Genomic DNA, 27,867 nt, shown 5'->3' with positions numbered 1-27,867 from the left:
AGACTTGGCCCCGGGCGCAGGAAGCAGGAAGCACGTGGAGCCGGAGAGGAATTTCCTCCTGTTTTCTTCCAGTGGCTTTTCAATCCCAGTTGCGCTTCTTCTGCCTCTCAGACAGAGACGAAGAACAGAGCTATGCCGCAGAGATTATATTTGCAAGAAGCGGCGCGGGTGGCTTCTTAGATCCCGGCATCGACAGCTTCTCTCCCACATCTTTCGCAGGTTGGTACAGGGGAGGAAGGTTGCCAATGTCTGCTTTACCCCCTGCTCCTCCGCCTTGCCTTTTCTGCCTTTTTCTTGCACCAGTTTTCTCTGCTGCAAACCGGGCAGCGCGCGGAGGATCTGGCAGGATCTGGCAGATTCTTGCAAATTAAGCGGCTGTTAAATAGGCCACAGGAACAGATCCAGGGCGTGTGTTTGCTTTTGTGCGTTTGTGCTTTTTTCCTGGTACGTTGGCAACCCCTTTAAGCGGTTCTCCACCTGTGGGTCCCCAGATGTTGTTGGACTACAACTCCCATCCTCCCTGAGCTCTGGCCTTGCTAGCTAGGCGTGATGGGAGTTGTAGTTCAACAACATCTGGGGACCCACAGGTTGAGAAAGGCTGCTAGATTGAGGAGAGGTGGCAAAAATGAGCTGTCTCTAGTCTTGGCCCCCTGGGTTTGCTTTCCTGGGAGTAAACCCCATTAATCAGAGGTTTGCATGTGCGGGTCTAGTTTTGAAGCGACGTTTGCGAAGAGAAGTTTAGGGGGGGGGAACAGTTTCAGAAGTTGTGTGGCTTTGTTTCTCAATTTGATCCTATTTTTATATGTATCACGGTATTTTATTCATTGTGACTTCCAGTTATTTTTATTGATCATAGTTGAGTAATTATTTATTGCAATTGTTCAGAGTGAATTTCTATTTAATTATCATTTGCTGATGTTTTGAGGGTAAATTTTATTGGGTACTATTACAATCTAATTAATTCTTGGACAACTATGAGTTGTATTTTAAAAATAAAAAAATTCCTTCCAGTAGCACCTTAAAGACCAACTAAGTTAGTTCTTGATATGAGCTTTCGTGTGCATGCACACTTCTTCGGATACACTACTGTGTATCTGAAGAAGTGTGCATGCACACGAAAGCTCATACCAAGAACTAACTTAGTTGGTCTTTAAGGTGCTACTGGAAGGAATTTTTTTATTTTGACTATGGCAGACCAACACGGCTACCTATCTGTAACTTGTATTTTAAAGTTACGCTTTATTATGACTTTTGTACTGGATCAGATTATTATAAGGCGTGTGTTCTTTGTGGTATACAGTATTTTGTTGCTGTAAACTGCAATATAGAATAATAATAATAAATAATAGATTTATTATTTCTGAACCCTTCCCAGTTCAGAAAGGGGGTGTACAAAATAAAAGTGAAATGAAATACAGGAACCTGCCTTATTGATGATCCAACTTGTTCAGTATTGTCTGTATGGGGAGCAGAGGCTAAACCAGGGTTTTCCCAAACCAGGGTCTCCAGCTGTTTTGGAACTACAACTCCCATCACCCCTAGCTAGCAGGACCAGTCGTCAGGGATGATGGGAATTGTAGTGCCAAAAAAAACAACCATCCTGAGACCCAAGTTTGGGAAATGCTGGTCTGGACAGTGCTGGTGCTAAGGAGCTGGGGAAGAGGCACAGATTGCAAAAGGGGACATGTTGTTGGCACCTGTCTCTCTCAAGAGACAATGGAGTGCGCCTATGCGGGTGAAGCCAAACCACTGTGTGAGCAACACCCAAGTGACCTCCTTCGGGTGCAGGCCTGGGCTGTGTTTCTGGAGGTCCAGATGTGGTCCAAAGGAAATCAGAGCAAGGCGTTGGGCACCAGCTGGGCTGCAGGAGTTGCCAGAAGGAGGCGGACAAGGCGTCACCCAACCGCCTTAGGGACTCCACTCTGGATTTTTCTTGGGTTTACTCCTGAGCCTTTTCTCTCCCAAAGATGTCCCACAAGGCAGTGGAGGTTTAGGATCAGAGTCTTCCTTCTCCCCGATGGGCTCCCTTCCCAGGTGGACAAGCCCCACTTGCCCCTCACTTCTCCAAGGGCTTCTTGACCGTTGGACCCCCGCCGCTCACCTGGTTTAGCCAGTCAGTGGGGACAAGGAAAAAGAAAATACGAGTTTTTGTTTTTATTTAACATGATTTATATGCTGCTCTAGGGACGCAGGTGGCGCTGTGGGCTAAACCACAGAGCCTAGGACTTGCCGATTAGGAGGTCGGCAGTTCGAATCCCCGTGCTGGGGTGAGCTCCCGTTGCTCAGTCCCTGCTCCTCCCAACCTAGCAGTTCAAAAGCACGTCAAAGCGCAAGTAGATAAATAGGTACCGCTCCAGCGGGAAGGTAAATGGCGTTTCTGTGTGCTGCTCTGGTTTGCCAGAAGCGGCTTAGTCCTGCTGGCCACATGACCCGGAAGCTGTACACCGGCTCCCTCGGCTATAAAAGCGAGATGAGCGCCGCCACCCCAGAGTCGGCCACGACTGGACCTAACGGTCAGGGGTCCCTTTACCTTTATATGCTGCTCTCAGGTGGGATGTTCTCTTCCAAATAAAAGCATCATCTGGTGGGCAGCCCCCCTCTCTCCCATGCCTCTTCTTCGGTCAGGGATTGCAAATACCTGCAGGGACTCCAGCAGCTACCATTATCACTGACCATTGGACACACTGGTCCCTGGGAGTCGGAGGTGGTTGGCGGTCTCATTCCCAAAATGATTAATTTAATTCCGTCCCGTTCCATCTTGGTCCTCCTTTAACAGGTAGCTGTGGTTGGAAGAACATAGGCACACACCTGTTGGATTTCTGCCTGCATCTCAGTCTGTACATTCCTTCACTTGGGTTGCCAACTGGCTGGTGTCACGATGGCAGTGACATCCTTGATTTGCTCCGGGACGGTGAGCAGGTGAGAGATTTTTTTGCTGTCCTCTGAAGATGCAAATTAAAGAACTGAATTGGAATGATCATTGTAGCAGAAGTAATTGTCAGTAATAGCAACATGACAGTGATAGTAATTTCTATAGTTCGGCTTCAGATCGCTCAGTTAGTAAAGCATGGGATTCTTAATCTTGGGGTCACGGGTTCAAGTTCCAGAGTTCAAGTCCCAATGTGCTTGTCAGGGACCTGCAAGGCCTGGGTTCAAATCTCTCACCCTCTACTCAGCCATAAAGTTCACTGGGTGGCCTTGTGAGCCAGTCACAGTCAGCTTGAGCTACCTCACAGGCTTATTGTAAAGATAGAATAACGCGAGGGGAACCTTGTGTGCCCCCTTGAACTCTGTGAAGGAAAGTTTGGATGCTAATAAACTTTTAACATGTCTTGTTTATCTTTTCATCCCATTTTCCTTCCAGATGTGTTTGAGGTGGCTTATGGGATAGATGTTTTATTATAAAAATCATAAACATGCGTAGTTTTCTCTTTCCTCCCCCCGCTTCTTCCTCCTCCTAAGCGGGTTGGGCTTGATGACCTTGTGGGGTCCCTCCCACCTCCTAATGGCTTCTGAGAAAGCCCGACTGCAGTGCTTTTGTGCATTTTTGCAGGGTCAGCTCCGTGCTCAACCGAGACGTGAAGCAGTTTGGGAAGAAGTTTATGTTTGATGGGAATGAGGAGACTTGCTGGAACTCAGATCAGGTGAGATGCAAGAGAAAAACTGCAGTGCTGGCAAAATAATCCATTTTTTTTTAATTGATTGGAGATCAATTTTATTGCACTTCCAGCAGTGACAGTAATAATAACACGGAGCTGGAGTACTTGCAAGATTTTCCCTCCATTGATATCTTGGTCTTCCTCAACAACGCTACTGCAGTCAGGCTGATCTTCATATTGTCCCTGTTATTATTTTTTGAGTCAGGGGATTTTTTACTGAAGTTTCCAAAATACAATAAAAGAAACAAACTAATCTACAAGAAATAACGAGTAGAAAGAAGCTAAAGAAAGAAGAAACAGAAAAAAAGAAACTGCAAGCCCCTCTCTACTCACTGTTTCTTAACTTTCATCCCTTACCTTCCTCTGTAGAAAGCAATTCTTTTTAAAGGTTTTTAATTGTTTTTCACTGGTAATTTCATTTTTCTTTTATCGCATGGTTTTTCTTTTTTGGTTAAATAATCAAGCTGTATATAATTTTTAGGAAATAAAAGACATAAATAATTCTGTCTCGTCCCAGCTCAGACTCACTCATCCATCAAGCCCAGTACTAAAGGAAGGAGCTAGTCCTCATGGTTCAAATAAAAGGGTTGGCTTTAGTCAGGTATATAGGAACTCATCTTATCCCAGCTCAGACTAAGATCACCCGTCAAGCCCAGTGCTGTTCTTTAGGGTCCTGTGCAGAGGGAAGCCATTCACAGAATCATAGAGCCACAGAGTTGGAAGGGACCCCAAGGGTCATCTAGTCCAACCCCCTGCAATGCAGGAATCTTTTGCCCAACACACGACTCTGAGATTATCTCATGACGCAAAGCAGGGGCTGAGCCTGGCGATTTCACTTGCAAGCTGAACTCCAGCTTCATTAACATGTGATCTTGAAATTCTGGATTCCTTCCCCCAAACTGATACTGAAGTTTAGTGCTAGTTTTGTGCTGTGAACCCCCCTCCAAACCAAGGAATTAACACAACAAATTGGGGTCACAAGTTAATGCCAAAAAAATCCAACCTTGTCTGATTGACTCCAAACAGGGGCCAAAGTTTGGTGCTCGTTTGGTGCCCCTCCCAAAGGAATAATTGACACTCAAACCGGGCGCCATAGGGCAATTACTCAGTTGGGGGGGGGCACGAAACGAGGGGTTTGTGGCACAAAACAAGCACTAAACTTTGGCTTCTGTTTGGGAGGGTCCAGAGCAGGCATAGGCAAACTCCAGCCCTCCAGATGTTTAGGACTACAATTCCCATCCTCCCTAGCTAACAGGATCAGTGGTCAGGGATGATGGGAATTGTAGTCCCAAACATCTGGAGGGCCGGAGTTTGCCTATGCCTGGTCCAGAGTTTTAGGGTCACATGTTGCTGAAGCTCTGAACTCGTTTCCCCAGGGAAGGGCTCCTTGTAGTATTTTTTGCATTGCCTGGGGGAGGGGGTGGAAATAAAATATTGCAGTTTTGAGTTGAAATTCCTCTCCTTGAGCTAAAAGGTTTGTCCCTAATTGACGGCTGCTGTTGGTCTTAGGGTGCCACCCAGTGGTTGACGCTGGAATTTCCACAGGCTGTCCGGGCGTCCCAGGTCCGGATCCAATTCCAGGGGGGATTTGCAAGCCGGAAGTGTGTTGTGCAAGGTAAGGACAGTGGCAGAGGCAGAGGCAGCAGTTGCAAGACTCCTTCATGGCTTGCTAGTAAAACAGAATGGCTGTGTTGCGAAATGGTGCATGTCTAAAAAGTGTCTCACCAACATGGAAAGTTTGGAAAGCTCTGTTGTGGACAGTATGAGGTGGGGGAGATAGTAAACTTTTATTTTTTCACATAGTGTGCATGCAAGGTTTTTGTATCAGCGTCAGGCAAGTAGGTCCTTCTTCCATTCATTTATCAGTTTTCGTTGGCCGAGGGACATGGCAAGAAAGTGGCAATACACAAAAAACGACTCCAGAACCCCACCACCCGCCTTGCCTCGATCAAAGAACCCTGTTTTACCCCCGTTAAATATTGCCCTTTCCACATCTCCTTTCAAATTTCTCCTAGGCTGCCAGAACGGAGGCGATCTTTCCCCGGTGGCGGAATTCTACCCTGAGGATACAAATTCTCTGCAAATATCCTTTTTTCCCTTCCCTCCCAGTTCACTGGGCTGTGGGGGTGGGGATGGAGTCCAGAACTTAGTTTTCCTTAACTGTTCTTCCCTCTACCATTTCTCCCTCGAGGAAACTCCTCTCGACAAACTCAAGATCACCTTTGAAAACAGCACGGATTTCTTCGGACGGGTGATTGTCTACCAGCTGGATGTCCGTGGGGTGAAGCTTTGACTCTGGAAGTCCTCATGTGACTGTTTTTTTAAAAAAAATTGTGCCTTTTTCACAACAGCCAAAACCTCACAAATCCGATTCTCCAGTTGTTCTGCCTTGCTTCTGAAATGGAAGTGTCTCTTTGCCCTGGTTTGCAACTTGAGGACATCCCATAAGTTTACTTATGGCGGGAATGCAAGTTGTAACAATAAAAAATTGAATTTTATTTTGACTGAGATGATAAATATTACTAAAGAAACAATTGTTTGTTATCCAAATTAATGCTTTTGATGATACCAATGTAGACATAATGCCCAAAGAACTGGTCTTACATACGATCTTGGCAGCTCAAATAGGAATTGCAACTCAGTGGGAAACATCCCACAATCTTACACCTTGGAGGCTTAGTGCCACTCACTCTGGAAAATGGAGGAAATTTGAGATTTCATTGAGGACTAGAACCTCCAGGTGCTTTTTATGCAGTCTGGCATCCGTTTGTCACATGGCCATCTGCACTGCAGCGGGTTGGTCTAGATGACCCCTGGGACCCCTTCCAACTCTACAAGCCTGTGATTCTATGTACAATGGGACAATCGTTTTCAAGACGACTCTTGTCACAAGTCTGGCAAATCTGGAACTAGACTTTCACTTGGACCTTTGTCATTCTAACCCATGTGCTACTGTGCTCATTCTGTCTGTCAGATACTTTTCTTTTTCACCTTTCCATTGTCGTTCATTGTTCTGTTTCATATGCATCACAAAATGAAATAAAAATCTCTTTGCAACAAGAGGAGCCTGGATAGCTCAGTCGGTTGGTGCGTGGCACTGATAATTGCCAAGGCGGCAGGCCCGATCCCCGTGTGGGACAGCTGCATATTCTGCCTTGCAGGGGGTTGGACTAAATCAGGCACCTCCAAACTCGGCCCTCCAGATGTTTTGGGACTACAACTCCCATCATCCCTAGCTAACAGGACCAGTGGTCAGGGGTGATGGGAATTGTAGTCCCAAAGCGTCTGGAGGGCCGAGTTTGGGGGTGCCTGGACAAAACGATCCTCAGGGTTTCTTCCAACTCTATAATTCTATGAAGACAGTCCATAATTTCAAAAGGTGTCTCCCCTTCCCAGGAGTGGCTGCCAGACTCCAAAAGCCAAACTGGGGCAAGTTTTCCACCCAGTTGGCTACCACTCCCTCCATTTGGGTGTTGCTGCTGATCTTAGGGCTATAAGCTCTGGGCACTCAGCTCTCACCTGCAGCTCCTAGATGCTGCCGGCATGTGACAGCGGCCACAATCCCGGGAACAGCTTTGACTGGCCAGCTATGCCAGGGGAGGGAAGCCAATGGACCTCAAACCCTCAGGGAATCAGGGGCTTCCCCTGCAGGTGCAGTCAGGCTCCGGGGGATGGAGTGACAGAGACCAAGAGGGGGTCCAACGGTCCAGAAGGTGGCTCAGGACCGCAACACCTCAAGGGCCACCTCTCCCCATATGAACTGACCCCGACCCTGAGATCATCCTCTGAGGCCTTTCTTTGTGGCAACATGAGAACAGGGCCTTTTTTGGTGGTGGCCCCCCATTTGTGGGATGCTCTCCCCAGGGAGGCTCCCCTGGCCCCTTCATTACATATCTTTAGGAGCCAGGCAAAGGCTTTTCCTTAGAACCAGGCTAATTTTAGATGTTTGTGGGAGGACAGCCTTACTGGTTTCTTGGTTATATATTTTTGTGCTTTTATACTGTAAACTGCTGTATGATCCTCAGACGTAGGGTGGTAAAGACATACAACGAATAGTGAACAATAATTTATTTTGTGTTTTTATGCAGAGATATTCATTCCTTTATTTAAAAAGAAAGCTCTCACAGCTGCTCCCCTGGAGTCCTGGTTCGCCCTAGGCGAGCGGAAATAAGCAAGACTGCTGTTTAAGACAAGCACAGTGTAGCAGAGTCACCTGCTTAGCAGTTTCAGCAAGTATTCTAGGGACAGAATAGTTTCTTCCATTAATCGGGGGTGTTCAGTTGTTGCCATTTCAAAATTTAAAAGTATGGTACGTAGTACTTTTTTTTTTAGTTCGGGAATCTGCAAAAGTCTCTCTCCCATCACACACATCCAGCTCAGAACAGTTTGCAAACGCAGTGGGGAAAACATCAAGTGACTTCTGATTTGCAGCTTGGCTTGCTTCTGCGAGCCACCTGGAGTTCCTTTGCCTCCGGAAACTTCTCCTCTGGCTGGAGTCTGGATTTCAGGGGTTCCAGAATAGTTGTGGTGCTTAGTGGACATCAGGTCGATAAATGAGACCTCCGGGTATAGGGCGGTATAAAAATTCAATAAATAAATAAAAAATAGTAAGCTGATGGCAACAAGCAGCTTGGGGGGGGGAGTCGTGTCTTGCCATCAAACCTAACCCCCTCCACTGCCCCCTCTTTTCACGAGATCTGTAGCGAACTTTTTAAAGCCCGGTGACTCTCAAATATCCAGCCCTGTCTCATGTGCCTCAGATCAGCCGCTCAGTGCAGAAGGCTTTCCTTTGATTCCACCTTCAAAGCAGAGAGAAAAATGGTGGGGGGCAGGGAGAAGGTCCTCCCCCCCCCCCAGTCTGACAAGAAGTCCTGTTTCACTCAGGTTCTTTGCTCCGCAACAACTTGAGGATATGTTTTTCCATCACGTGTTGCACTAGGGAAGGGAGAGGGAAAGCAAAGAATGAATTGACTGACTTGGGTTGTTGTTTTTTTAAAAAAATACAGAATTCCAGTTTACATTTATCTACTTCATTAAATTTATGCACTTGTTGATTTATTTCTTTAAAAAAAGAAAGAATTTCAACTTATATTTACTTATGTCAATAAATTTATGCAGTGCTTGATTTTCCCCCTTAAGTCCCCTCAAAGTGGTTTTAAAAAGGTAAAGGGACCCCTGACCATTAGATCCAGTCGTGGCCGACTCTGGGGTTGCGGCGCTCATCTCGCTTTACTGGCCGAGGGAGCCGGCGCACAGCTTCCAGGTCATGTGGCCAGCAGGACTAAGCCGCTTCTGGCGAACCAGAGCAGCGCACGGAAACGCCATTTACCTTCCTGCCAGAGAGGTACCTATTTATCTACTTGCACTTTGACATGCTTTCGAACTGCTAGGTTGGCAGGAGCAGGGACCGCGCAACGGGAGCTCACCCCGTCATTGCGGGGATTCGAACCGCCGACCTTCTGATTGGCAAGTCCTAGGCTCTGTGGTTTAACCCACAGCGCCACCTGCGTCCCTCAAAGTGGTTTTACAAGCAGCTTAAAAGAATAAAGACAATAAAGCGTAAAAACAACTCTTGCTGATGTTATCTTTGGAATGCTTTAAACCAGGGTTTCCCAAGCTTGGGTCTCCAGCTGTTTTGGGATGGGAACTGCAGTCCAAAAACAGCTGGAGACCCAAGTTTGGGAGACACTGGTTTAAACTAAAAACAGGTCAAAACAGACATCAGCATTCCTTGTATTTATATACACTTTCATTGCCCTCAAAGTGGTGACCATTTTTCTCTCCTCTGCCGCCACATTTAATCCTCACACAACAATCCTGCCAGGGAGGTCAGGCTGGGAGAGGCCGTGACTGGCCCCCAAGGTCACCAGCCAGTCAGCTTCATGGCCAATGGATTTGAGCCCTGTTCTCTCCCAGGTCCTTGTCCCACTCTCTAACCACTATGCCCCGCTGCCTCTTTTACACGCTTGGTGTGTGGGTGAGGGCGATAGAAGGCCTCCTCGCGAGCATGCAAGCCCCGAAATGCTTTCCCAACCCACTCTTGGAGGTTCTCCGCCGTTCTAAGGTAGCTGGCTCTGTCCATGGAGGAACTGGAAGAAACTAAGGAGGCTTGGGGGACGCGGGTGGCGCTGTGGGTTAAACCACAGAGCCTAGGACTTGCCGATCAGAAGGTCAGCGGTTCGAATCCCTGAAACGGGGTGAGCTCCCATTGCTCGGTCCCTGCTCCTGCCCACCTAGCAGTTCGAAAGCACGTCAAAGTGCAAGTAGATAAATAGGTACCGCTCTGGCCGGAAGGTAAATGGCGTTTCCATGCGCTGCTCTGGTTCGCCAGAAGCGGCTTAGTCCTGCTGGCCACATGACCCGGAAGCTGTATGCCGGCTCCCTCGGCCAATAAAGCGAGGGAGCCACAACCCCAGAGTCAGCCACGACTGGACCTAAATGGTCAGGGGTCCCTTTACCTTTTTTAAGAAGGCTTGGATGAGGTCAAAGGGGACCCCCACCTTGCCCAGTCTTCTGGATGCTCCAACGGGAAGCCCCCCACAAGCGGAAGGCCCTCATGAGCACCACGGCCCCTTGACGTGGGACCCTCTGGCCCCTCACATGTTTCCGAACCCACCTTTCTTATGTCCCAGAGCGACTGCCAGGTCCATGGGGGTGTATCCTGAATCTGCCTCGGTTGTGAGATCAGCACCGTGGGCTGAGAAGAGGGAGGGGAGACAAATATTTTATGTATTTTATTTTAGTGCTATGTTCTTCTTTTTTTAACTTTACACATACATTCTTTATTAAAGTCCAAAGACCCACAAAAGCAATTTCAAAAGCAAATACAGCAGAAATGGGGGGGGGGGACATTCCTAGGCAGCCACTGTGTTTTATCCAGAGTGTGTTGATTTCTATTTCGTATCACCCCAGAGAGAAATTTTGCCACGGCCAGGGCAATATCATTTGCCTCAAGGCGATACTTGAGATAGAAGGTTTCAGGATTTCCAGGCAAGTTTGCCGATAAGGGTTTAATTAATTGGTTCCTGCCTTGTTTATGCAGCCCAGAATGTAGTAAGAGATGTCCACAGGTTGCATGTGATCACTATATGCATTATCCCATAGTCTCTGCCTCAAGGATTTAAGGGCAATATCTTAAAAAGCAGAGACATCACCATGCCAACAAAGGTCCGTATAGTTCAAGCTCTGGTTTTCCCAGTAGTGATGTGTGGAAGTGAGAGCTGGACCATAAAGAAGGCTGATCGCCGAAGAATGGATGCTTTTGAATTCTGGTGCTGGAGGACTGCAAGAAGATCAAACCTCTCCATTCGGAAGGAAATCAGCCCTGAGTGCTCACTGGAAGGACAGATCCTGAAGCCGAGGCTCCAAGACTTTGGCCACCTCAGGAGAAGAGAAGACTCCCTGGAAAAGACCCTGATGCTGGGAAAGATTGAGGGCACAAGGAGAACGGGGCGACAGAGGACGAGATGGTGGGACAGTGTTCTCGAAGCTACCAGCATGAGTCTGACCAAACTGCAGGAGGCAGAGGAAGACAGGAGGGCCTGGCGTGCTCTGGTCCAGGGGGTCACAAAGAGGCGGACATGACTAAACAACAACAATTTAGGGCTTCAGATGGGAATACATTTAATCTGGGCTTGGGCTGGGTGTTCACCAGTATGCGGATGATACTAGCTCTAAATCGAGCACAGTTAGGAGTCGTTTCTTTCCGTTTTCCAATGTATTTCTTATCGATAAAAAAATCCAGTCTGGCGCGAACAAATTTTTCTTCTGAAAGTGTGGTCCAGAGGAAAAAGTTGGGAGAACCATGGCCCTAACCACTGCACCACACTGCCTCAGAGATGTTTAAGTTGCCACCAAGAGAGAAATATGCCCTATAGCATATTTCGCCGCATCAAAGTCCATTGCAGGCAAAACAGGGAGCTTCGTGGCAACTCCAAAAAGCCAGCAGAGGCATTGTGGCAAAACCCAAAAATGCTTCCATGGACTGAAGAGAGTTGGCAGCAAACTACTGCACTTGCAGTAAAGGTAAAGGTAAAGGGACCCCTGACCATTAGGTCCAGCTGCGGACGACTCTGGGATTGTGGCGCTCATCTTGCTTTATTGGCTGAGGGAGCCGGCGTACAGCTTCCGGGCCATGTGGCCAGCATGACTAAGCCGCTTCTGGCAAACCAGAGCAGCGCACGGAAACGCCGTTTACCTTCCCACCAGAGCGGTACCTATTTATCTCCTTGCACTTTGACGTGCTTTCGAACAGCTAGGTTGGCAGGAGCAGGGACCGAGCAACGGGAGCTCACCCCGTCATTGCGGGGATTCGAACCGCCAACCTTCTGATTGGCAAGTCCTAGGCTCTGTGGTTTAACCCACAGCACCACCCTACTCACAGCAGACCTGCTGAAATTAATGGACCCACGTTATTATCGCTCGGGGGGAAGGCCCGTTAGTTGACCCCCTCGTTCTCAGCTGTGGCCGAAAGGAGGCAAACTTGGCTTCTCCATCCAAAAATGAGATTGTCGCTCAGGTACGGAAGCACCTTCCCCAGACACCACTTACCTAGCAAGGCCTCAATGCATTTGACGTGGTTCCCGCGCACGGCATAGAGGAGAGGAGTCCCGCCGTTCTGCAGAGGCAACCAAAAAGCATCAGCACAAGGAGCAAAACACACACACACCCCACACACTTTCTTAGGCAAATAGGCAAAAAACTGGCAATCCTTTGTTAAAAGATACCATTGAGATTTAGTCGGAATATAAAAGAAAAGAGAAGATAGTTATAAAAAGGGAAACCAGTGAAATTTACAAAATATTAATAGAATCGGAGAAAGTCTGCACCCCCACCCCCGCATGGCCTGGTTCAAAGGGCTGGCACTCAGAGCAGGTTGCTGGCATCCACCCGTCTTGAGAGCCCTTCCTCTAAAAATAAATCAAGGTTCTAGTCCTCAACTTTCTGGAGAGTCTTTCCCTGTTTTCCCTCAGCTCTGACAGCCCTTAACAACAAAACAGGTTTCCAGGCCTCATGGTTCTGAGTACAGGCTGATTTACATAGGAAGCTCTCTTTTACTGAGTCCCTCTCATTCATGGTTGTCTACACAGACTGGCAGCTGCTCTCCGGGGTTTCAGGGGATGCCTTCTGTGGGATTGAATTCAGGGTCTTCTGAATGCAAATCAGAAGCTCAACCTTTCCCTAGAAATAAATAAAGATTCTAGTCCTCAAGATTCTGAAGCAGCAGAGCAGAATTGGACAGGAAGCTGCCTTCTACCAAATTAGACCACCGACCTGCTTAGCTTAGCACTGTCCACACTGGCTGGCAGCATCTCTCCAGGTGTTCACTTTCCTAGCCCTGACTGGAGATGCCATCAGGAATGGAACCTGGAACCTTCTGCATGTAAAGCCCCTCTCCTATCCTACTTCTTAGGGGGGTTGTGAGGCTGAAAACTGGCCGAAATGTGGCAGGGGGTCAGCAAACTTTTTCAGCAGGGGGCCGGTCCAGTGTCCCTCAGACCTTGGGGGGGGCGGGCTATATTGGGGGGGGAGAACGAATTCCTATGCCCCACAAATAACCCAGAGATGCATTTTAAATAAAAGGATACATTCTACTCATGTAAAAACATGCTGATTCCCAGACCGTCCGCGGGCCAGATTTAGAAGGCAATTGGGCCGGATCCAGCCCCTGGGCCTTTGCTTGCCTACCCATGGACTTTCAGCCTTTCTCAACCTGTGGGTCCCCAGATGTTGTCAAACTACAACTCCCATCACCCCTAGCAAGGCCAGAGCTCAGGGATGATGGAAGTTGTAGTCCAACAACATCTGGGGATCCACAGGTTGAGAACCGCTGGACTAGATGATCCTCAGGGTCTCTTCCAACTATAAAAATGCTGCAACCCTTTCCCATTGGGAAGTGTCCCATCCTCTGAATCTCTGGGGCTGCCCTTTCCCGAACCTTTCCCAAATCTACAGTATCCTTGTTGAGACAAGGCAGATCTGTCTAGGTGCTTTGGCTGTTTGATCTCAGACCCAAATAATTCTGGTTTCTGCATCAGGCAGCTTTCAGCGTTCCTGTTAAATCAGCCCTTCCTTTGCCTTCATGAGGACTGGAATCCTGGGTGATGTATGTATTCCCATTTACAGCCAAGAGGTGACAGAGGAGGGCGACCGAGATGATCAAGGGTCTGGAAACCAAGCCTGATGAGGAACAGTTGAAGGAGCTGGGGATGTTTAGCCTGGAAAAGAGGAGATATGACAGCAATCTCCAAATATCTCAAGGGCTGTCAGAGGGAACAAGCTTGTTTTCTCCTGCTCTGGAGGGCAGGACTCGAACCCATGGCTTCAAGGAAGACATTTAGCAAGAACTTCTGACAGTAAGAGCTGTTCGACCATGGGATGGAAGGTGGTGGCCTCTCCTTCCTTGGAGATTTTCAACAGAGGTTGGACGGCCGCCTGTCCTGGATGCTGGAGCTGAGATTCCTGCCTTGCAGGGGGTTGGACTAGATGGCCCTTGGTGGGCCCTTCCAGCTCTACAATCCTATGGTTCTATGAATGCGGGGCCTGTGAAACTGATTCAGGTCAGCAGGGCCGTACCTGCCCCCTATCCACCCGCCGATGCAAAAGTTACCCAGTCGTAAGTGTTGATGTCCACGTCCTTCTCCAGGAGCAAGGTGACGATGTCCGTGTAGCCCCCCATGCTGGCAAGGGACAGGGCGCTCTCCCTCTCCTTGGCAAGGACGTGGGGGTCTGCGCCCTGGGGAGAGAGGACACACAGGGCTGCAGCCGCGGCAGGGAAAATGCAGGTGACCCCTGCGCTTCTCCCTCCCCATCCATCGCACGTTCCTTACCCATTCCAGCATACTGCGAATTGTCTCGATCTCTCCAAAAGCCGCTGCCCACATCAGCGGCGTGAAGCCCCGTTCGTCGGGCTTGTTCAAAAGGTTCTCGCCTGTCAACATTTCCAAAATTAGGGAGCTGATTGACACAGGGGTAGGAAAGTTCAGGGGTCTTCATGTAGGCTGCACAACGGTCTTTCCCGGCTAAGTGAATTAAATCATTTCATGGCAGCATTTGGTTTTACAACAGATTTCTCTCATTCTCTGCACGGTTTGTTTTTAATTTTTGTGATTTTCCTGCACACTGGGTGGAATGGCTAATGATTTATTCAGGGGTCAGCAAACTTTTTCAGCAGGGGGCCGGTCCACTTTCCCTTAGACCTTGTAGGGGGCTGGACTAGATTTGGGGGGGGGGAGATGAACAAATTCCTATGCCCCACAAAAAACAGAGAGATGCATTTTAAATGAAAGCACACATTCTACTCATGTAAAAATACCAGGCAGGCCCCACAAATAATTCAGAGATGAATTTTAAATAAAAGGCCACATTCTACTCATGTAAAATCACGCTGATTCCCAGACTATCCATGGGCCGGATTTAGAAGGCGATTGGGCCAGATCCGGCCCCCGGGCCTTAGTTTGCCTACCCATGATTTAAGCAGTGTGATGGGGGGGGGGCGCGTAATTAATAAAACTAAGAGGGCAGTGGAAGCATAAAAAAGAAGAGAATAAAAATTGGAAAAAACATGTTTCATCTGTTGTGTAATAACACTTACTGCCAGGCCAGACGCTGTTGCAGGACAATGACAACATAATTTTTATTTTCATATTATCGTTATCTTAATTTTCTGTGTATAATATGAATGTTACTATGGTTGATTTTAATGAATAATTTTATAATCTTAAGCTTCAAGGTGTCTTATTTACAGCAACATATTTCTTCACTATATTGCAGAATGTAGGTAAAAATAAAGATCCCTAAAAGAACACAAATTTGTCATGGCATCTTTCTGTTTCTTCACTTAAAGAAAGTAGTTTTCCTGGGGGGCACTAAGGTTTTTTTTTCTGAAGGGGGGGGGAGCCCAAAGAAGTTTAGGAACCTCTTTGGTAGATGAATGTCCTCAGTATTGAAATACGAAGTTCCCTCAGATCCAGTATCCCTCAGAACTATGTCGCCTATCATAGAGAAAGAATCTAGTCAAATTCAAGTAGGTTTTGAGGAGGGTTATTTGAAAGAAGAAATATTGCACTGATATGTTAAGTGTTGCAGAATAACGATTTGGAATAACCTTGCCTAGAGGAGAATTTTGCTGATCGTTGTAAATAGCTGTCAAATGATTAAATAAAATAAATGTTTTAAAAACACCTTAAATAAATAAACCAACCCTGTGAGGCACACTCTAGCTAGTGGGCAGGAAGTCAGACGCGGGTGGAGGGGGGCTGGGTGTTCCTATCTCACCTTTCCTCAGATTTTCTTTCAGTAGGACCAGTTCTCCTTGGGCTGCCAATTGATGAATAGAAAGAGCTGGAAAAGTAAAAAACAAACAAACAGGATTTCATTGAGAACTGAAATAGGGAATAGAGTGCAGTCTTACAGTAAGAGGCTGCACAGAACCCAAATTCCAAGCCAGTTTTTGCAAAATGATTGTCCTGTTCTGTAAAATATGCAATGGTATTCAAACCATTCTTGTCTTTGCATAATTAATCCTCAGAGGGAGGAGGGAAGCAGACGCCTTTCATGATCGCTAGAAATGTTATTCACTGGCAATCATGAGGGATGGAAACTTGACTTTTGGATTAATGCCTTTAAAAATAAATAGAATAAAATGGCCTGAGGAGTGGAGGGCAGATTTGCTCTTGAGCCCTCTGTTCATGAAGGGAAAAGGAACGGCTTGGTGGGTGTTAGCGACCATTGGGAAGTCGATTAAGAGAGAAAGCAGCCCAACAGAATCATAGAACCCACAACCCTGCGATTAAGATTCCTGTGCTCTACCAACTCAGCTAATCCTGAACCTTGACTGATTTTTAACAAAAAACTAATTAATTTCCCCCTTCAAGGCGCTAATCCTCTTGAACAACAACAAAAGTGTATAGCCCGTCAGTTTACCAAGTGGTTTGGGAAGTCAGTTCAGAGGAAAAGCAGCACAACAGAATCATGAACTTTGGCTGATCTTAACAAGGGGCTAGACCTCTAGAGCAACAGGAAAAAAAATGTATAAATGGGGGAGAATTGAAGCCACCTTGGCTTCAACTGATTCACAGCCCCCTCCCCCCATTCCCCAGCTAATGAAAAGCAAAAATGTTTTGTGGCACAACAACTCACTGTCCAGAGTGGCCGGCAAGGCAGATGCCTCGTTGCCACGCTGCCGGTTGGTCAGGGTGGTCGCCAGCTTCAGACTGCTTCCATCTGCATTTTTGAAGAAAGACAAAAGATGTTAAACCTGGAACCTTCATTTTTCAAGGACCGCTTCTCTCCATGTGAACCAGCCTGGACCCAGCACTCACCACCTGAGGCCTCCTCTGTGAAAAGTCCAGAGGGGGGGGGCCACACAAGGACGGGGCCTTTTCTGTGGTGGCTCCCTATATGTGGGATGCTCTCCCCAGGGAGGCTCACCTGGAGCCTTCGTTACATATCTCTAGGCACCTGGGGAAAACATTCCTCTTTTCCCAGGCCTTTGGCTAATTAAACAAATTAAAAGGTATACACATTGAAAGTGAAATGAAATGAAATATCCTTTTTGAGGAGAGGCGGCCGGGTTTGAAGACTTGCCATTTGGTGCAGGAACAGCTTGGTTTGGGTCGTCTTTCTCCTCTGAGTATGGATACAGCCGCAAGATGACTGATGCCTGATCGTCCTCCTGGTCGCTGGCGGGCATCTCTGGGTCCTTTGATGGGGCATTGTGGGTCATTTCGGCGACAGGAGCTTCTGGAGAAATTGTGAAGGTGTCTATGGCAGGTCTACAGCGCCCTGAGAGCTTTGGCACAGCAAAGAAACAGGAACACAAGAAACTGCCCTCAGACAGAGCCAGACTACTGGTCGACCTATTTGTGCACTGCCTACCCTGACTGGCAGCAGCTCTCCAGAATCCAGGCACAGCTCTGCCACTGAGCTGCAGTCCTTTCTTCAAAATTAAAAAGATTCTAGTCCTCATTATTCTTCTGAAAGCTGCCTTGTACTGAGTCAGGTGGGGGGGCATTCCCAACCTCACCAGCAAATGCCCAGGACGGAACCTGGGACCGTCTTCAGACAAATTGTGCATTCTGTGGGAAGGGCCATAGCTCAGGGGTTAAGGATGAGGCGCTAGTCCTCATGGTTCCAAGTAAAAGCAAAGGAAAGTTTATAGACAGTCCATTGGTCCACCAAGCTCACGGCTTCCAATACTGACTGGCTCTCCTGTGTTTCAATCTCAGAGGGAGCCTCTCAAATTCCACTGAGATGCCACTGAGAATTGAACCCAGGCCTACAGCATGCAAAGTATTATTATTATTATTATTATTATTATTATTATTATTATTATTATTATTTACATACCCTGCCCAACTCTACTCTGATCTGTTTACAACCCTTCTGACGTCACCCCGGGCCAAGCCCTGGAGGGATTTCCTGCCTCCAACATGTGACGTAAAAACTCACCAGCCTCTCCCATTAGAAGGGCGATGACGTCAAGTTTACACATAGCCCTTTAGAAAAGGTTGACGATCATGGTGCCGCCAGAGCCGCTTTGCCGCATCTTCGCCTCTCTTTGCTCTCTCTGCCCGTCCGCGCAAAACTGAAAGTAACTTTCTCTTCCCACAATGCATTTGCAGCCGCTCCCGCGGGGTGGCGGCGGCGGCGGCCTGGCCCTTTAAGAGCTTCTGAATGAGGTTGCGGAAGCCGGTATTGTTATGAATGAGCGGCGCAGCTTAGCCTCCGCCCCGCCCTCCAGCTCCGCCAATCACCGGCCACTAACTAAGAGGAAGCGCTTCCCCCAAAGGGCGGTTTAAAGGGCCAGCCGTTCAATTGTTTTCTTTTTAAAAACCCTCCACAAAATTTGGTTTTGATTATGCTTTAATGCATTGTGTTTATTTAACGTATCTTCTGAGCCAACGCCCGTCCACAGCAGCTTCTAATTGACAACAATAAAATATTGTTTTTATTACCCTATAAAACTGTTTTAAAGAAATATTTTATTTTTTACAAAATACTACAAAATTTAAAAAGTTAAAAGACTCCACATAAACTTTAACAGCTGTCATCCTCAGAACCAATGAGCACTGAAGATGACCCAGAGGCTTTACATGTTTTAACAGCAGGCAGATATTAAACTGGTCCAGCCCCCTGCAGGCTGTAGTGATAATCTCTTCCATCCTTTGTCACCCTAGTGCCTCCCAGATGGTTTGGACTACAACTCCCATTAGCCTCAACCAGCATGAGGGCCTACTCTGAGTAGAACCTCAATGGTCTAATACATACCCAGAGTAGACCCATTGAAAGGAATGGCTTATATCGAACTGAGTCCTACTCAAAAATTAGACCCACTGAAAGCAATGGACCTAAACTGGTCACTTCTCTTCATTTTAGTGGACCTATTCAGTGGCGTATCAGAGAATCATAGAATTGTAGAGTTGGAATGCAGACCCTCCAAGCATCCCTATTTTCCAGGGACAAACCCGGATTTACAGGAGCTGTTCCAGAGTTTCTCATATGAACCTGGAATGTCCCACTTTTCCTTAGGAAGCCCCTATTTTCACTGGAGAAACGTTGAAGCGTATGGAATTATGCAACCCCTGAGCCAATGAGATAGGTAACTATATAAGGCAGCCCTATATAGGGATTTTTTTGGTTAATGTTTAATGTTTTATTCTGTTTTTATATATGTTGGAAGTCACCCAGAGTGGCTGGGGCAACCCAGTCAGATGGCTGGGATACAGATAATAAAATTATTACTATTTTAAGGGAATAGGATGTCCCTTTTTTCACCAGAGAAATGTTGGAGGATATGGGGACTCTCAGAATCATCTAGTCCAACCCCCCGCAATGCAGGGATACACAGCTGTCCCTTATGGGGTTCGAACTTGCAACCTTGGCGTTATCAGCGCCACGCTCTGACCAACTGAGTAATCCATCTGACCTATAGTTTGAAAACTTCCCAGGGGAAAATGAAAGAGAGGTCATTTGCAAAGGCACCCCTTTCTGTGCCAGACAAATCTAAGGCCAGCTGAAATTCTAAAGGCGCATATTGGGGAGTAAGCCCCATTGAACCCTGGTGGCCTCACTTTTGAGCAGCCATGCATTTATTGGCCAGAGTGGGGGAACTCCTGCATTCGGCCAGGAGGGGACCTCCAAGGCCCTTATGGCTGGTCTGTCTGGACAGACAATGGAGTGCGCCTCCAGGGGTGAAGCCAGCCTTAGGGACTCCATTCCGGATTTCTGGGGGATATCCAGTACTCCTGAGCCTGCTCTCCTCCCGCAGGGATCCCCCGGTGGAGAGTTGGGGGTCAGAGTTTCCCTTCTCCCCCCTGGCCGAGCCCCGTCCGCCCCTCTCTTCCCTCGACAGCGCCCAGGGGGAACCTTTCTCACCGGACGGTGTTTCCGAGCGGCTCCCCTTTCGGCGCTGCACGCGGCCCGTCGGAAGTGGCCCGGCAGCTGTCCTCCTTGTCCGGTGCCGCGGCCCGCTTTCCCCTCCGCCGCTTCGGGCTCTCCCCGCGATCATGGAGGAGCCGGAGATGCAGCTCAAAGTCAAGAAAGGTAGCGGCGGAGGAGCCACTTCCGGTGGTGTCGCGCCCAAAGGCGTCCGGGCAGGAGGGGGGAGGGGGCGTGCAATGATTCGCAGGAGCGCAAAGCCGCAGCCCAGATGTGGGGGTTTGTTTTAGGGAAGCGCCTAAAAAGCGGCCCCAGCCCCTCTTTTCCCAAGCTCAGGCCTTCAAACGGAACGCCATGCGTCAAGAGCGCCTCTGAGCCTGTGCAGATAGCATTCCCCTGGCAGAAAGCCGCCTTCTCTCCTGGGCACGCTGGAGCCCCGGGAAACGATGTTTGTTTGTTTGTTTGTTTGTTTGTTTGTTTGTTTGTTTTATTATATCATATTATTATTATTATTTCATATTTAACCCACAGAAAGAATAGTAACATTATTCTTTCATTAGTATTAATATTACAATGTTGTAATTCCCTTCATGTCAGTAGTATGTAGTAGGGGGGAACGGAGTCATAGCCATTCCCACCTGTGTTTATTGTGGGGGGTGGCACAGTTGTGGCTTGCATTAGACCCATTGAAAGCAATGGCCCTGAGAGGTGTGTGAAGAGGTCACCCAGTGGGCTTCATAATGGAGTGGGGATTCGAACCCTGATCTCCCAGGTCTTTGCCTGACACTCTCACCACTACACCCCATTGGCAATGATGCAGCTCTATAAATTAAGTAGGTAACTAAATATGGAGAAAGCAAAATGTCACTTAGAGAAGGATCTGAAAAAAATTCCTGGAAGCCTGAATCTGTTTTATTCTGGATTGTTTTATCTCAACCGCATTGTGATTTTTTCGCTTTAAAATACAAAGATTTGGGGGGCCACCAGGTGGCGCGTTGGAAGATGGCTGACAATAACATCTCTCTGACCCATACGAGGTACTATGGGAAGTATGCAGTCTTCCTAATCTCCCCAGGATGCGGGGGGAGACTGTCCTGCCAGCGGTGTTCACAATGCACCCCCTGAAACGAGTGACGGGGGTGCCGAACACTTGGCACAGGCCCTTGGTGAAGTCAGATCTTCCTGACGCCGATTCCAATTAGCTTAGCACGTGCTGGTTGCTGCAGCTTGGAATTATAATTGGAAACATACGTTTGGAAATGAAGCTGAAAGCACATACATCAAGTAAAGCTCGACTGATAAGACTGCTGATTAATGGATCTCTGCGACCAGGAGTGACGGACAGATAAGTAAATCTTCTGATGAATTACCACAAGGAGACTATGTTTGGAACGAAGGGGGGGGTGGAGGAAAAAACTCTTTTCCCCCCTGCATGATGTGACATTAATAACCCTTCACCCCAGATAGAAACAAGATCGTCGCGTTTCTATGAATCACAGGCAGGATTTTAAGAACTATGTGGGACAGAGTATAACAGGAAAGAAGACTGGAGAACGGTGAGAAAAGAGGAAAAAAATTATGACGCAGTTAAAAAATGGCGTCTCTCCATGACAGGTCTGCTGGAGGAAGAAGGACTGGGGGAGGAGAATCAGGATTGTTTGATGAGAAGGAATGCTGGAATGGTAGTTTGACCTGACAGAACCCCCAGACTCATTTGATTTATTCGGTAAGCCTGAGAAAAATAAAGGACAGATCGGAGATTAATTTTGTTTATGGAAGCGTTGTACGGAGGCTGTCCCGGATCGATATGATTTTTGGAAGAGTACAAAACCCACATAGAATGCCAACTTTCAACCCGCTTGTGAAAATCATCAGAGATCGCAAAGAAAGGAATTTATGATAACAACAAGAAGAGAAAGGAAGTAATAAAGGACTATCTGGATCAAACTGGAGAGAACTGTCTAATGAAAGCAGTAAGATAAGTGATGCTGTTTTGGACTCGAGCCGAGCTTGATGTATGGGCACCCCCAACAAAATTTAAAATTTGGCTGTATAATTTGGAATCAATGTGATACAGATAATGTGATGTGATTGGCCTGTTAATAAAAATTATTTAAAAAAAATAAAAAATACAAAGATGTTTCCTTTAAAATTTCTTTTTTCTTTTTCTTTTTGTAATTTCTTGAAAATCTTAATAAATATCTTATAATATATATATATATACAAAGTGTTATAGAAATGATAATAATAATAATCCCATTGCAAAAAAACATGGCACCTAGACATTTTGTTGTGACCGCAGCCTAGGTTTAATGTACCATTTGGTACAGTGGTGCCCCGCAAGACGAATGCCTCGCAAGACGAAAAACTCGCTAGACGAAAGGGTTTTGCGTTGCTTTGCTAGACGAATTTCCCTATGGGCTTGCTTCGCAAGACGAAAAACATCACAAGACGAAAAGACTCGCAGAACGAATTATTTTCGTCTTGTGAGGCACCACTGTAATTAGGTTATATATCTGAGTTTCTAACACTGGTAATGGTTGTTACTGATGATGATGATGATGATAGCTGTCTGGAAAGGATTTCCTGGCTTGGCAATGAAGCTGCAATTAAAATTAACATCTCCCCATTCTTCCTAGTGACAGACAAGTTTACGGAGAGCATGTATGTCTTGGCCAACGAACCTTCTGTGGCTCTGTATCGTCTTCAGGAACATGTCAGGCGCTCCCTCCCAGAGTTGGCCCAGCATAAGGTATGGCACCTTTGAACCCAGGAGTGAGAAAACTCAAATGCGCACCATGCTTAATCATGGACCCTGCATTGCAGGGGGTTGGACTACATGGCCCTTGGGATCCCGTCAAATTCTGTGACTCACCAGCACCAGATCAGTTAGCTGAACCCGCCCCACTTCAGTGTACTTTTAGGGATTGTGCGGATTACTGCTTTAAACAGTCCTGCCTTTCTCCAAAGAATCCTGGGACCTGTGGGTTGCTGAATATAGGGGAGCCCCTATATTCCCCTCTCAGAGCCAGTACTCTCAATTCTCCAAGCGCATTTTGTACCTGTCGGCCCTCTGCAACCGAGAGATTAGCTTATATGGTGCAGCTGTATAAATTAAGTAGGTAAATAAATATGGGGAAAGCAAAATGGATGGCGCCTGATGTCTCCACCATCTGGAGGTTCATTCCTGGGGATCATTGGATCTGGACTGTTTTCGCACACTAATACAACATCCTGTAGAATCTATCAGTTCTATTTTATCTGCACAATTGGATTGAATTTCAGGAACCAAAATGTCAAATGCCTGAGCAGGAGTGGTGAACAATGTTGTAATTAATTGTTGTTGCTTCAATTTTCCCACTGCCCTACTTACAGTTGGGAAGAATATTCCTACGTTATGAATGGTCCATGTCACCATTAAGAAAAAGAGGTTAGAATAGGCCAATAGATCTGTAGACTGTCTCTGTATCAAGTGACTTTCTTCTTTAAGTTCTCAAAGCTCTTAACCAAGTTCAGGGTTGTCCTCTGAACTAGCCAGATATTTAACTGAGAAGCAATCAGTCCGTCCGTCATTTGAAAAATAAGACTTTAGAGCTGTCTTGCCTCAAAATGGCGACTGGACATTCCTTTCTGGCAACTGCAACCTTGGTTTAAGGAGCCATTTGGTGCCTGGCTCATATATCTGAGTTTTGAACACAGCCCAAAGTTCCAGTTCCAAGGGAAGAGGAATTGATTGTTAAATCATCTTGGGAATTGTAGCTCTGGGAGGGAGAATATAGGTCTCCTAACAGCTCCCAGTACCATGAATGTACAGTGGTACCTCAGGTTACAAACACCTCGGGTTAAAAACACTTCAGGTTACAGACTCTGCTAACCTGGAAGTAATACCTCAGGTTAACAACTTTACCTCAGGATGAGAACAGAAATCGTGCAGTGGCGGCGGGAGGCCCCATTAGCTAAAGTGGTACCTCACGTTAAGAACGGTTTCAGGTTAAGAACAGACCTCCGGAATGAATTAAGTTTATAACCAGAGGTACCACTGTAGTAAAATCCTATATCAGAGAACCTGCCAGCCTCCAAATGTTGTCACCTCCCAGTGTTCCAGCGGAGAGTCAGATAGGATGGATGAGTGTAGAAACATGTGCAAGCCCACAGTTAATGCTTGAAGTTTTATAGTGCTTTTGTATTTTGCTGGAAACAGCCCAGAGTGGCTGGAATAATCCAGTAAGAATTATAAAATTGTTGTTGTTGTTGTTGTTGTTATACTACTACTACTACTACTACTACTACTACTACTACAGGATTGCCTACCCTGCCCTCCATCAGGAGAGGGTCATTTCCCTCATCTCATTATATTTTGTAGTTATTGATTACGTTTCTTTCTCGCCCTGTTTCCTCCAAGAAGCTCCAGGCGGCGTGGGTGGTTCTCCTTCTCCCCATTTTAGCCCACAACAACCCTGTGAGGGAGGCAGTTGTTGTCATCATTGTCATTATGGTACAGATTTGCGGGCTTCTTCTTACCACGCAGCCAGCCTTCGCAGCACAGAAACAGAGCAGGGTGCACAAATGCAAGCCCTGAGAATGAGGAAATCAGCCAACTCTAAAGCAACAAAACCATCCATGCAAGCTCCTGAAAACGACAAAACCATTTCATCGCATATAAAGCTTATTTTTCCATAAATAACTGGGTTACAGGAGCTGCTGGCGGTGAACACGGGTCTCTTCCCCGCCCCACCCCTGTCTAATCCTCACAACCCTCCTGTGAGGGAGGCTGGGCTGAGGGGCAGTGATGGTCCCCCAAGGTCACCCAGCGAGCTTCCTGGCCCAGTGGGAGGATTTGAACCTCGGCCTCCCAGGTCCTACGTGTGCAGATCAGTCTCTGGAGGGAGGGGGTTGGTTCTTACTGGGAGGGGGAGATGTTGGATGAGGGTATTTTGGTTGTTTTGAAAAGGGATAGAGAGTCAATACAGCAGGGAGGGCAGATGTTATCCGGGCTGCTTGTTCCCAAACTTATTTAAAAAGTCCCTTGTTTAATTTAGGGGCTTGTATTAATAGTGGTGCCGTAGGGAGAGCAGGGTTCTGGAAGAGAATGCTAGCGAAATGGAGAAGGTCACCCTGCTGTCTTTCTTCCTTAAAAATGAAAAAAATTCATCAAGGATTTATTCATCTTTTCCAACTAGGCAACATCTCGTGGATAAGCTGTCCTGGCAAGAGAGAGAGGGATTTGTTATTCCCCAGTTCCGAGTTAAAGAAAGCAACCTCCTCCCTCTGTTTTCCCCCACCCCTTAGCTATCTTTTGGGGACTGGGATCTGATGTTTGTTCCTCCCCTGCCCCATTAATGTGCCGTTAATTCCATTGTCTTGAGCATTAGCCAGCCTAAGCTAATGCAAGTCATCCAAGGGAGGCAATCTAAGATTTTTTGAATTTTCTGGACTTGGGGGGCATGAGTGTGTTTTGCATTAAGCCACAGCTACCTTTCATTCACCCCTTTAGTTTTTTTAAAAAGACGTTAATGGGCCTTTGGGGTTGGCATCCGTCTATCTCAGGAGACAATGGAGTGCACCTTTGAGGGTGAAGTCAAGCTGCTGGAAGGTTGCAGCACCTGAGACCAATGCGGGAGAGACATATTGCATTGCAGCCGGGGCAGAGGAAGGCGTCTGGTTGTGCTGCTGCAGATGCACTAGGGCATTTCCTCTCTCTGTGCTCCTCCCGGCACAGTCACTCCTCCTCTCATCACTGCTATGGATGCAAACTGACTGCAGGCATCTTTGTAACACAGAGTCTGCCAACGGTCCCACAGGGCACCTCCTTGGGGATCCTGCCATCTTCCATTCTGTGCATGTGGCCAAGCCAGAGTAGACATCCCTGAGACAGGAGTGCAAACAAGCTGGGAATGTGGGCTTGGGGGAACACATTTTGGTTTGAGACTCTGTCCTGCCACGCGATGCCCAAATCTTCCTGGTACAGCACCTGTGACCCAGGGTTAGAAACTCAGATATATAAGCCCATCGCCAAATGGCTCCTTAAGCCAAGGTTACAGTCGCCAAAGCAGAATGCCCCGTAGCCTTTTGGAGGGCAGTTGTCTCTAAAGTTGTATTTTTCAGTACGACTTTTTGATTCTTTACATTTATTCTGATTGTGTGGATAAAATATAACGGATAGAATTCTACAGGATGGGGCCTTAGTGTGTGAAAACAGTCCAGATGGGGGAGACGTCAGGCCCCATCCTGGCACCTGGGCCTCTTCACTTGGTTGCAAGGGGCTGATAGCCAGGTACAAAATGCACCTGGCAAATTTTGAGTGCTGCTGTGACCGCATAATAAACGTTTGATTGGCTAAGGAGTTTGTTTTCTCTGCAAAGGAGGTTACCCATTTTGTCTCTGTACTTTGGCTTCTGTAGCTAAATCTGCTGTCCATCTGCAGGGCTTTCTTGCAGATAAGTTCAGATATTTAAGCATAACAGGCCAGCCTTATTTTGGAGAGGTCGGAGGCTGCCCGTTGCCCCTCTGAATGACTCATGCAATTGTAGAGTTGGAAGAGACCCCCCAAGGGTCGTTGCAGCCTTTTCTCCTTGGGCAGTTTGTGACCAGAACCCCCACCCCACCCCAAAAGCACTAGGGTTGGTCTTTGGACGTGCTGCATGGCAGTGTTGAGCGCATCAAGGTAGAACTGAGGAGACCCAGGTTGCTTCTGGGAGATCCTCACCCTGTCCCCTTTTCTCCTTGCAGGCCGACATGCAGAGCTGGGAGGAGCAAAGTCAAGGGGCCATCTACACCGTGGAGTACGCTTGCAGGTACTTGGGGGAAGCCTGCAGGGCTGCATCCCTTTCCCAAAGATGCTTCCCAGGCTGCGGTTGGGGGGAAGGCAGCAGAGGGCCTCCGGCATTGATCCCCATTTCCATGGCTAACTGTACTCAGCTGAAACCAAAACCCAAACTGCTTAAAATTAGAATTCAGACTTCCAGGTATCTCATCGCAGCTATGAGACCTAGGAACTTGGCATGCAATTCAGAAGTCTGGTGAAGTGAAGCTATAGTCCCGCTCTGCTCTGCCTTGGTCAGAACCCACCTGGAGTCCTGTGTCCTGTTCTGGGCTCCACAATTTGAGAAGGATATTGACAAGCTGGAAGTGTGGAGAGGAGGGCAACTAAGATCTGCTAACCATGCCTGATGAGGAACGGTTGAGGGAGCCGGGTATGTTTAGCCTGGAAAAAAGGAGACTGAGAGGAGATATGAAAGCCATCCTCAAATATCTCAAGGGCTGCCACATGGAGGAGGGAGCAAGCTTGCTTTCTGCTGCCCCAGAGGGGAGGATCCAAATCAGCAGCTTCAGGTTACAAGAAAGGAGATTCCAACTAAACATCAGGAAGAACTTTCTGACAGCAAAATAAAAATAAATAATAATAATGCCGCCTCAAGTGCTCTCTCTCTCTTTTCCAGTGCCATCAAGAACATGAAAGATAGCAGCGTTTATTTCAAGAGCATCGAGGGTCTGCTCAGGCACACCATTGCGGTGAAAGACCGCCTGAATGCTGCCCGCAGGTAGCTCCAGGAACCCCAAGAAGCCCCCTACGACCCCCCCTCCCACCCCCAGAGGAGTCCCAGGGTCTGGTCGGCGCAGGAGGCCAAGACAGCAGCAGTGTGCACTGTGTTGATTGTGGCTGACTTTTTAAATTAAACCTTGTTAATATTAAAGCTCAGCAAGCAGCAAGCCGATAACAGAATGGTGTTTATTGCAGTGTGTGTGTGTGTGTGTGTGTGAGAGAGAGAGAGAGAGAGAGAGAGAGAGAGAGAGAGACTCTTCCTGTGTGCTGAGAGTGAGGGTTTTT

At 47.4% G+C, this 27,867-nt stretch overlaps 3 protein-coding genes across 5 annotated transcripts; 2 read left to right on the top strand and 1 right to left on the bottom strand.

Moving 5' to 3' along the window:
* NR2C2AP (nuclear receptor 2C2 associated protein) lies at positions 1-6,719 on the top strand. The gene is made up of 6 exons (XM_082206806.1): positions 1-219; positions 2,777-2,919; positions 3,554-3,644; positions 5,169-5,274; positions 5,675-5,742; positions 5,836-6,719. Exons 2-6 carry the CDS (start codon positions 2,879-2,881, stop codon positions 5,950-5,952), a joined length of 423 nt encoding a protein of 140 aa, XP_082062932.1. The 5' UTR covers positions 1-219; positions 2,777-2,878; the 3' UTR covers positions 5,953-6,719.
* On the bottom strand, positions 5,991-20,169 carry RFXANK (regulatory factor X associated ankyrin containing protein; the record flags this gene model as incomplete). Of its 3 annotated transcripts, none has more annotated exons than XM_082206686.1 (9): positions 5,991-8,594; positions 10,276-10,356; positions 12,210-12,276; positions 14,269-14,394; positions 14,489-14,589; positions 15,936-16,001; positions 16,800-16,883; positions 17,247-17,402; positions 20,037-20,169. In XM_082206686.1, 9 exons carry the CDS (start codon positions 20,167-20,169, stop codon positions 8,536-8,538), a joined length of 873 nt encoding a protein of 290 aa, XP_082062812.1. In that variant the 3' UTR covers positions 5,991-8,535. The 3 variants fall into 3 exon arrangements, with proteins under 3 accessions (XP_082062812.1, XP_082062813.1, XP_082062814.1); XM_082206687.1 differs by lacking the exon at positions 20,037-20,169 and adding an exon at positions 18,111-18,487; XM_082206688.1 differs by lacking the exon at positions 20,037-20,169 and adding an exon at positions 18,111-18,477 and having other exon boundaries at positions 17,247-17,451.
* On the top strand, positions 20,075-27,749 carry BORCS8 (BLOC-1 related complex subunit 8). Its single transcript, XM_082206820.1, has 4 exons — positions 20,075-20,204; positions 22,679-22,791; positions 26,769-26,833; positions 27,479-27,749. Exons 1-4 carry the CDS (start codon positions 20,168-20,170, stop codon positions 27,582-27,584), a joined length of 321 nt encoding a protein of 106 aa, XP_082062946.1. The 5' UTR covers positions 20,075-20,167; the 3' UTR covers positions 27,585-27,749.
* Positions 27,750-27,867: the final 118 nt, after the last annotated feature.

The sequence above is a fragment of the Podarcis vaucheri genome, assembly GCF_965113315.1.
Source record: "Podarcis vaucheri genome assembly, chromosome: 18".
Lineage (NCBI taxonomy): Eukaryota > Metazoa > Chordata > Lepidosauria > Squamata > Lacertidae > Podarcis > Podarcis vaucheri.
The sequence above is the reverse complement of the archived record's forward strand: the minus strand, read 5'-3'. Positions and strand labels throughout refer to the sequence as shown.

Excerpts from the sequence above, each read along its gene's own strand:
- BORCS8 (XM_082206820.1), top strand. The coding sequence starts at position 20,168 with ATGGAGGAGCCGGAGATGCAGCTCAAAGTCAAGAAAG. Across the intron at positions 20,205-22,678 it reads GCAGCTCAAAGTCAAGAAAG|TGACAGACAAGTTTACGGAG; the intron begins GTAGCGGCGGAG and ends CATTCTTCCTAG. Across the intron at positions 22,792-26,768 it reads CAGAGTTGGCCCAGCATAAG|GCCGACATGCAGAGCTGGGA; the intron begins GTATGGCACCTT and ends TTCTCCTTGCAG.
- NR2C2AP (XM_082206806.1), top strand. The coding sequence starts at position 2,879 with ATGGCAGTGACATCCTTGATTTGCTCCGGGACGGTGAGCAG. Across the intron at positions 2,920-3,553 it reads TGCTCCGGGACGGTGAGCAG|GGTCAGCTCCGTGCTCAACC; the intron begins GTGAGAGATTTT and ends GCATTTTTGCAG. Across the intron at positions 5,743-5,835 it reads AGGATACAAATTCTCTGCAA|CATTTCTCCCTCGAGGAAAC; the intron begins ATATCCTTTTTT and ends TCTTCCCTCTAC.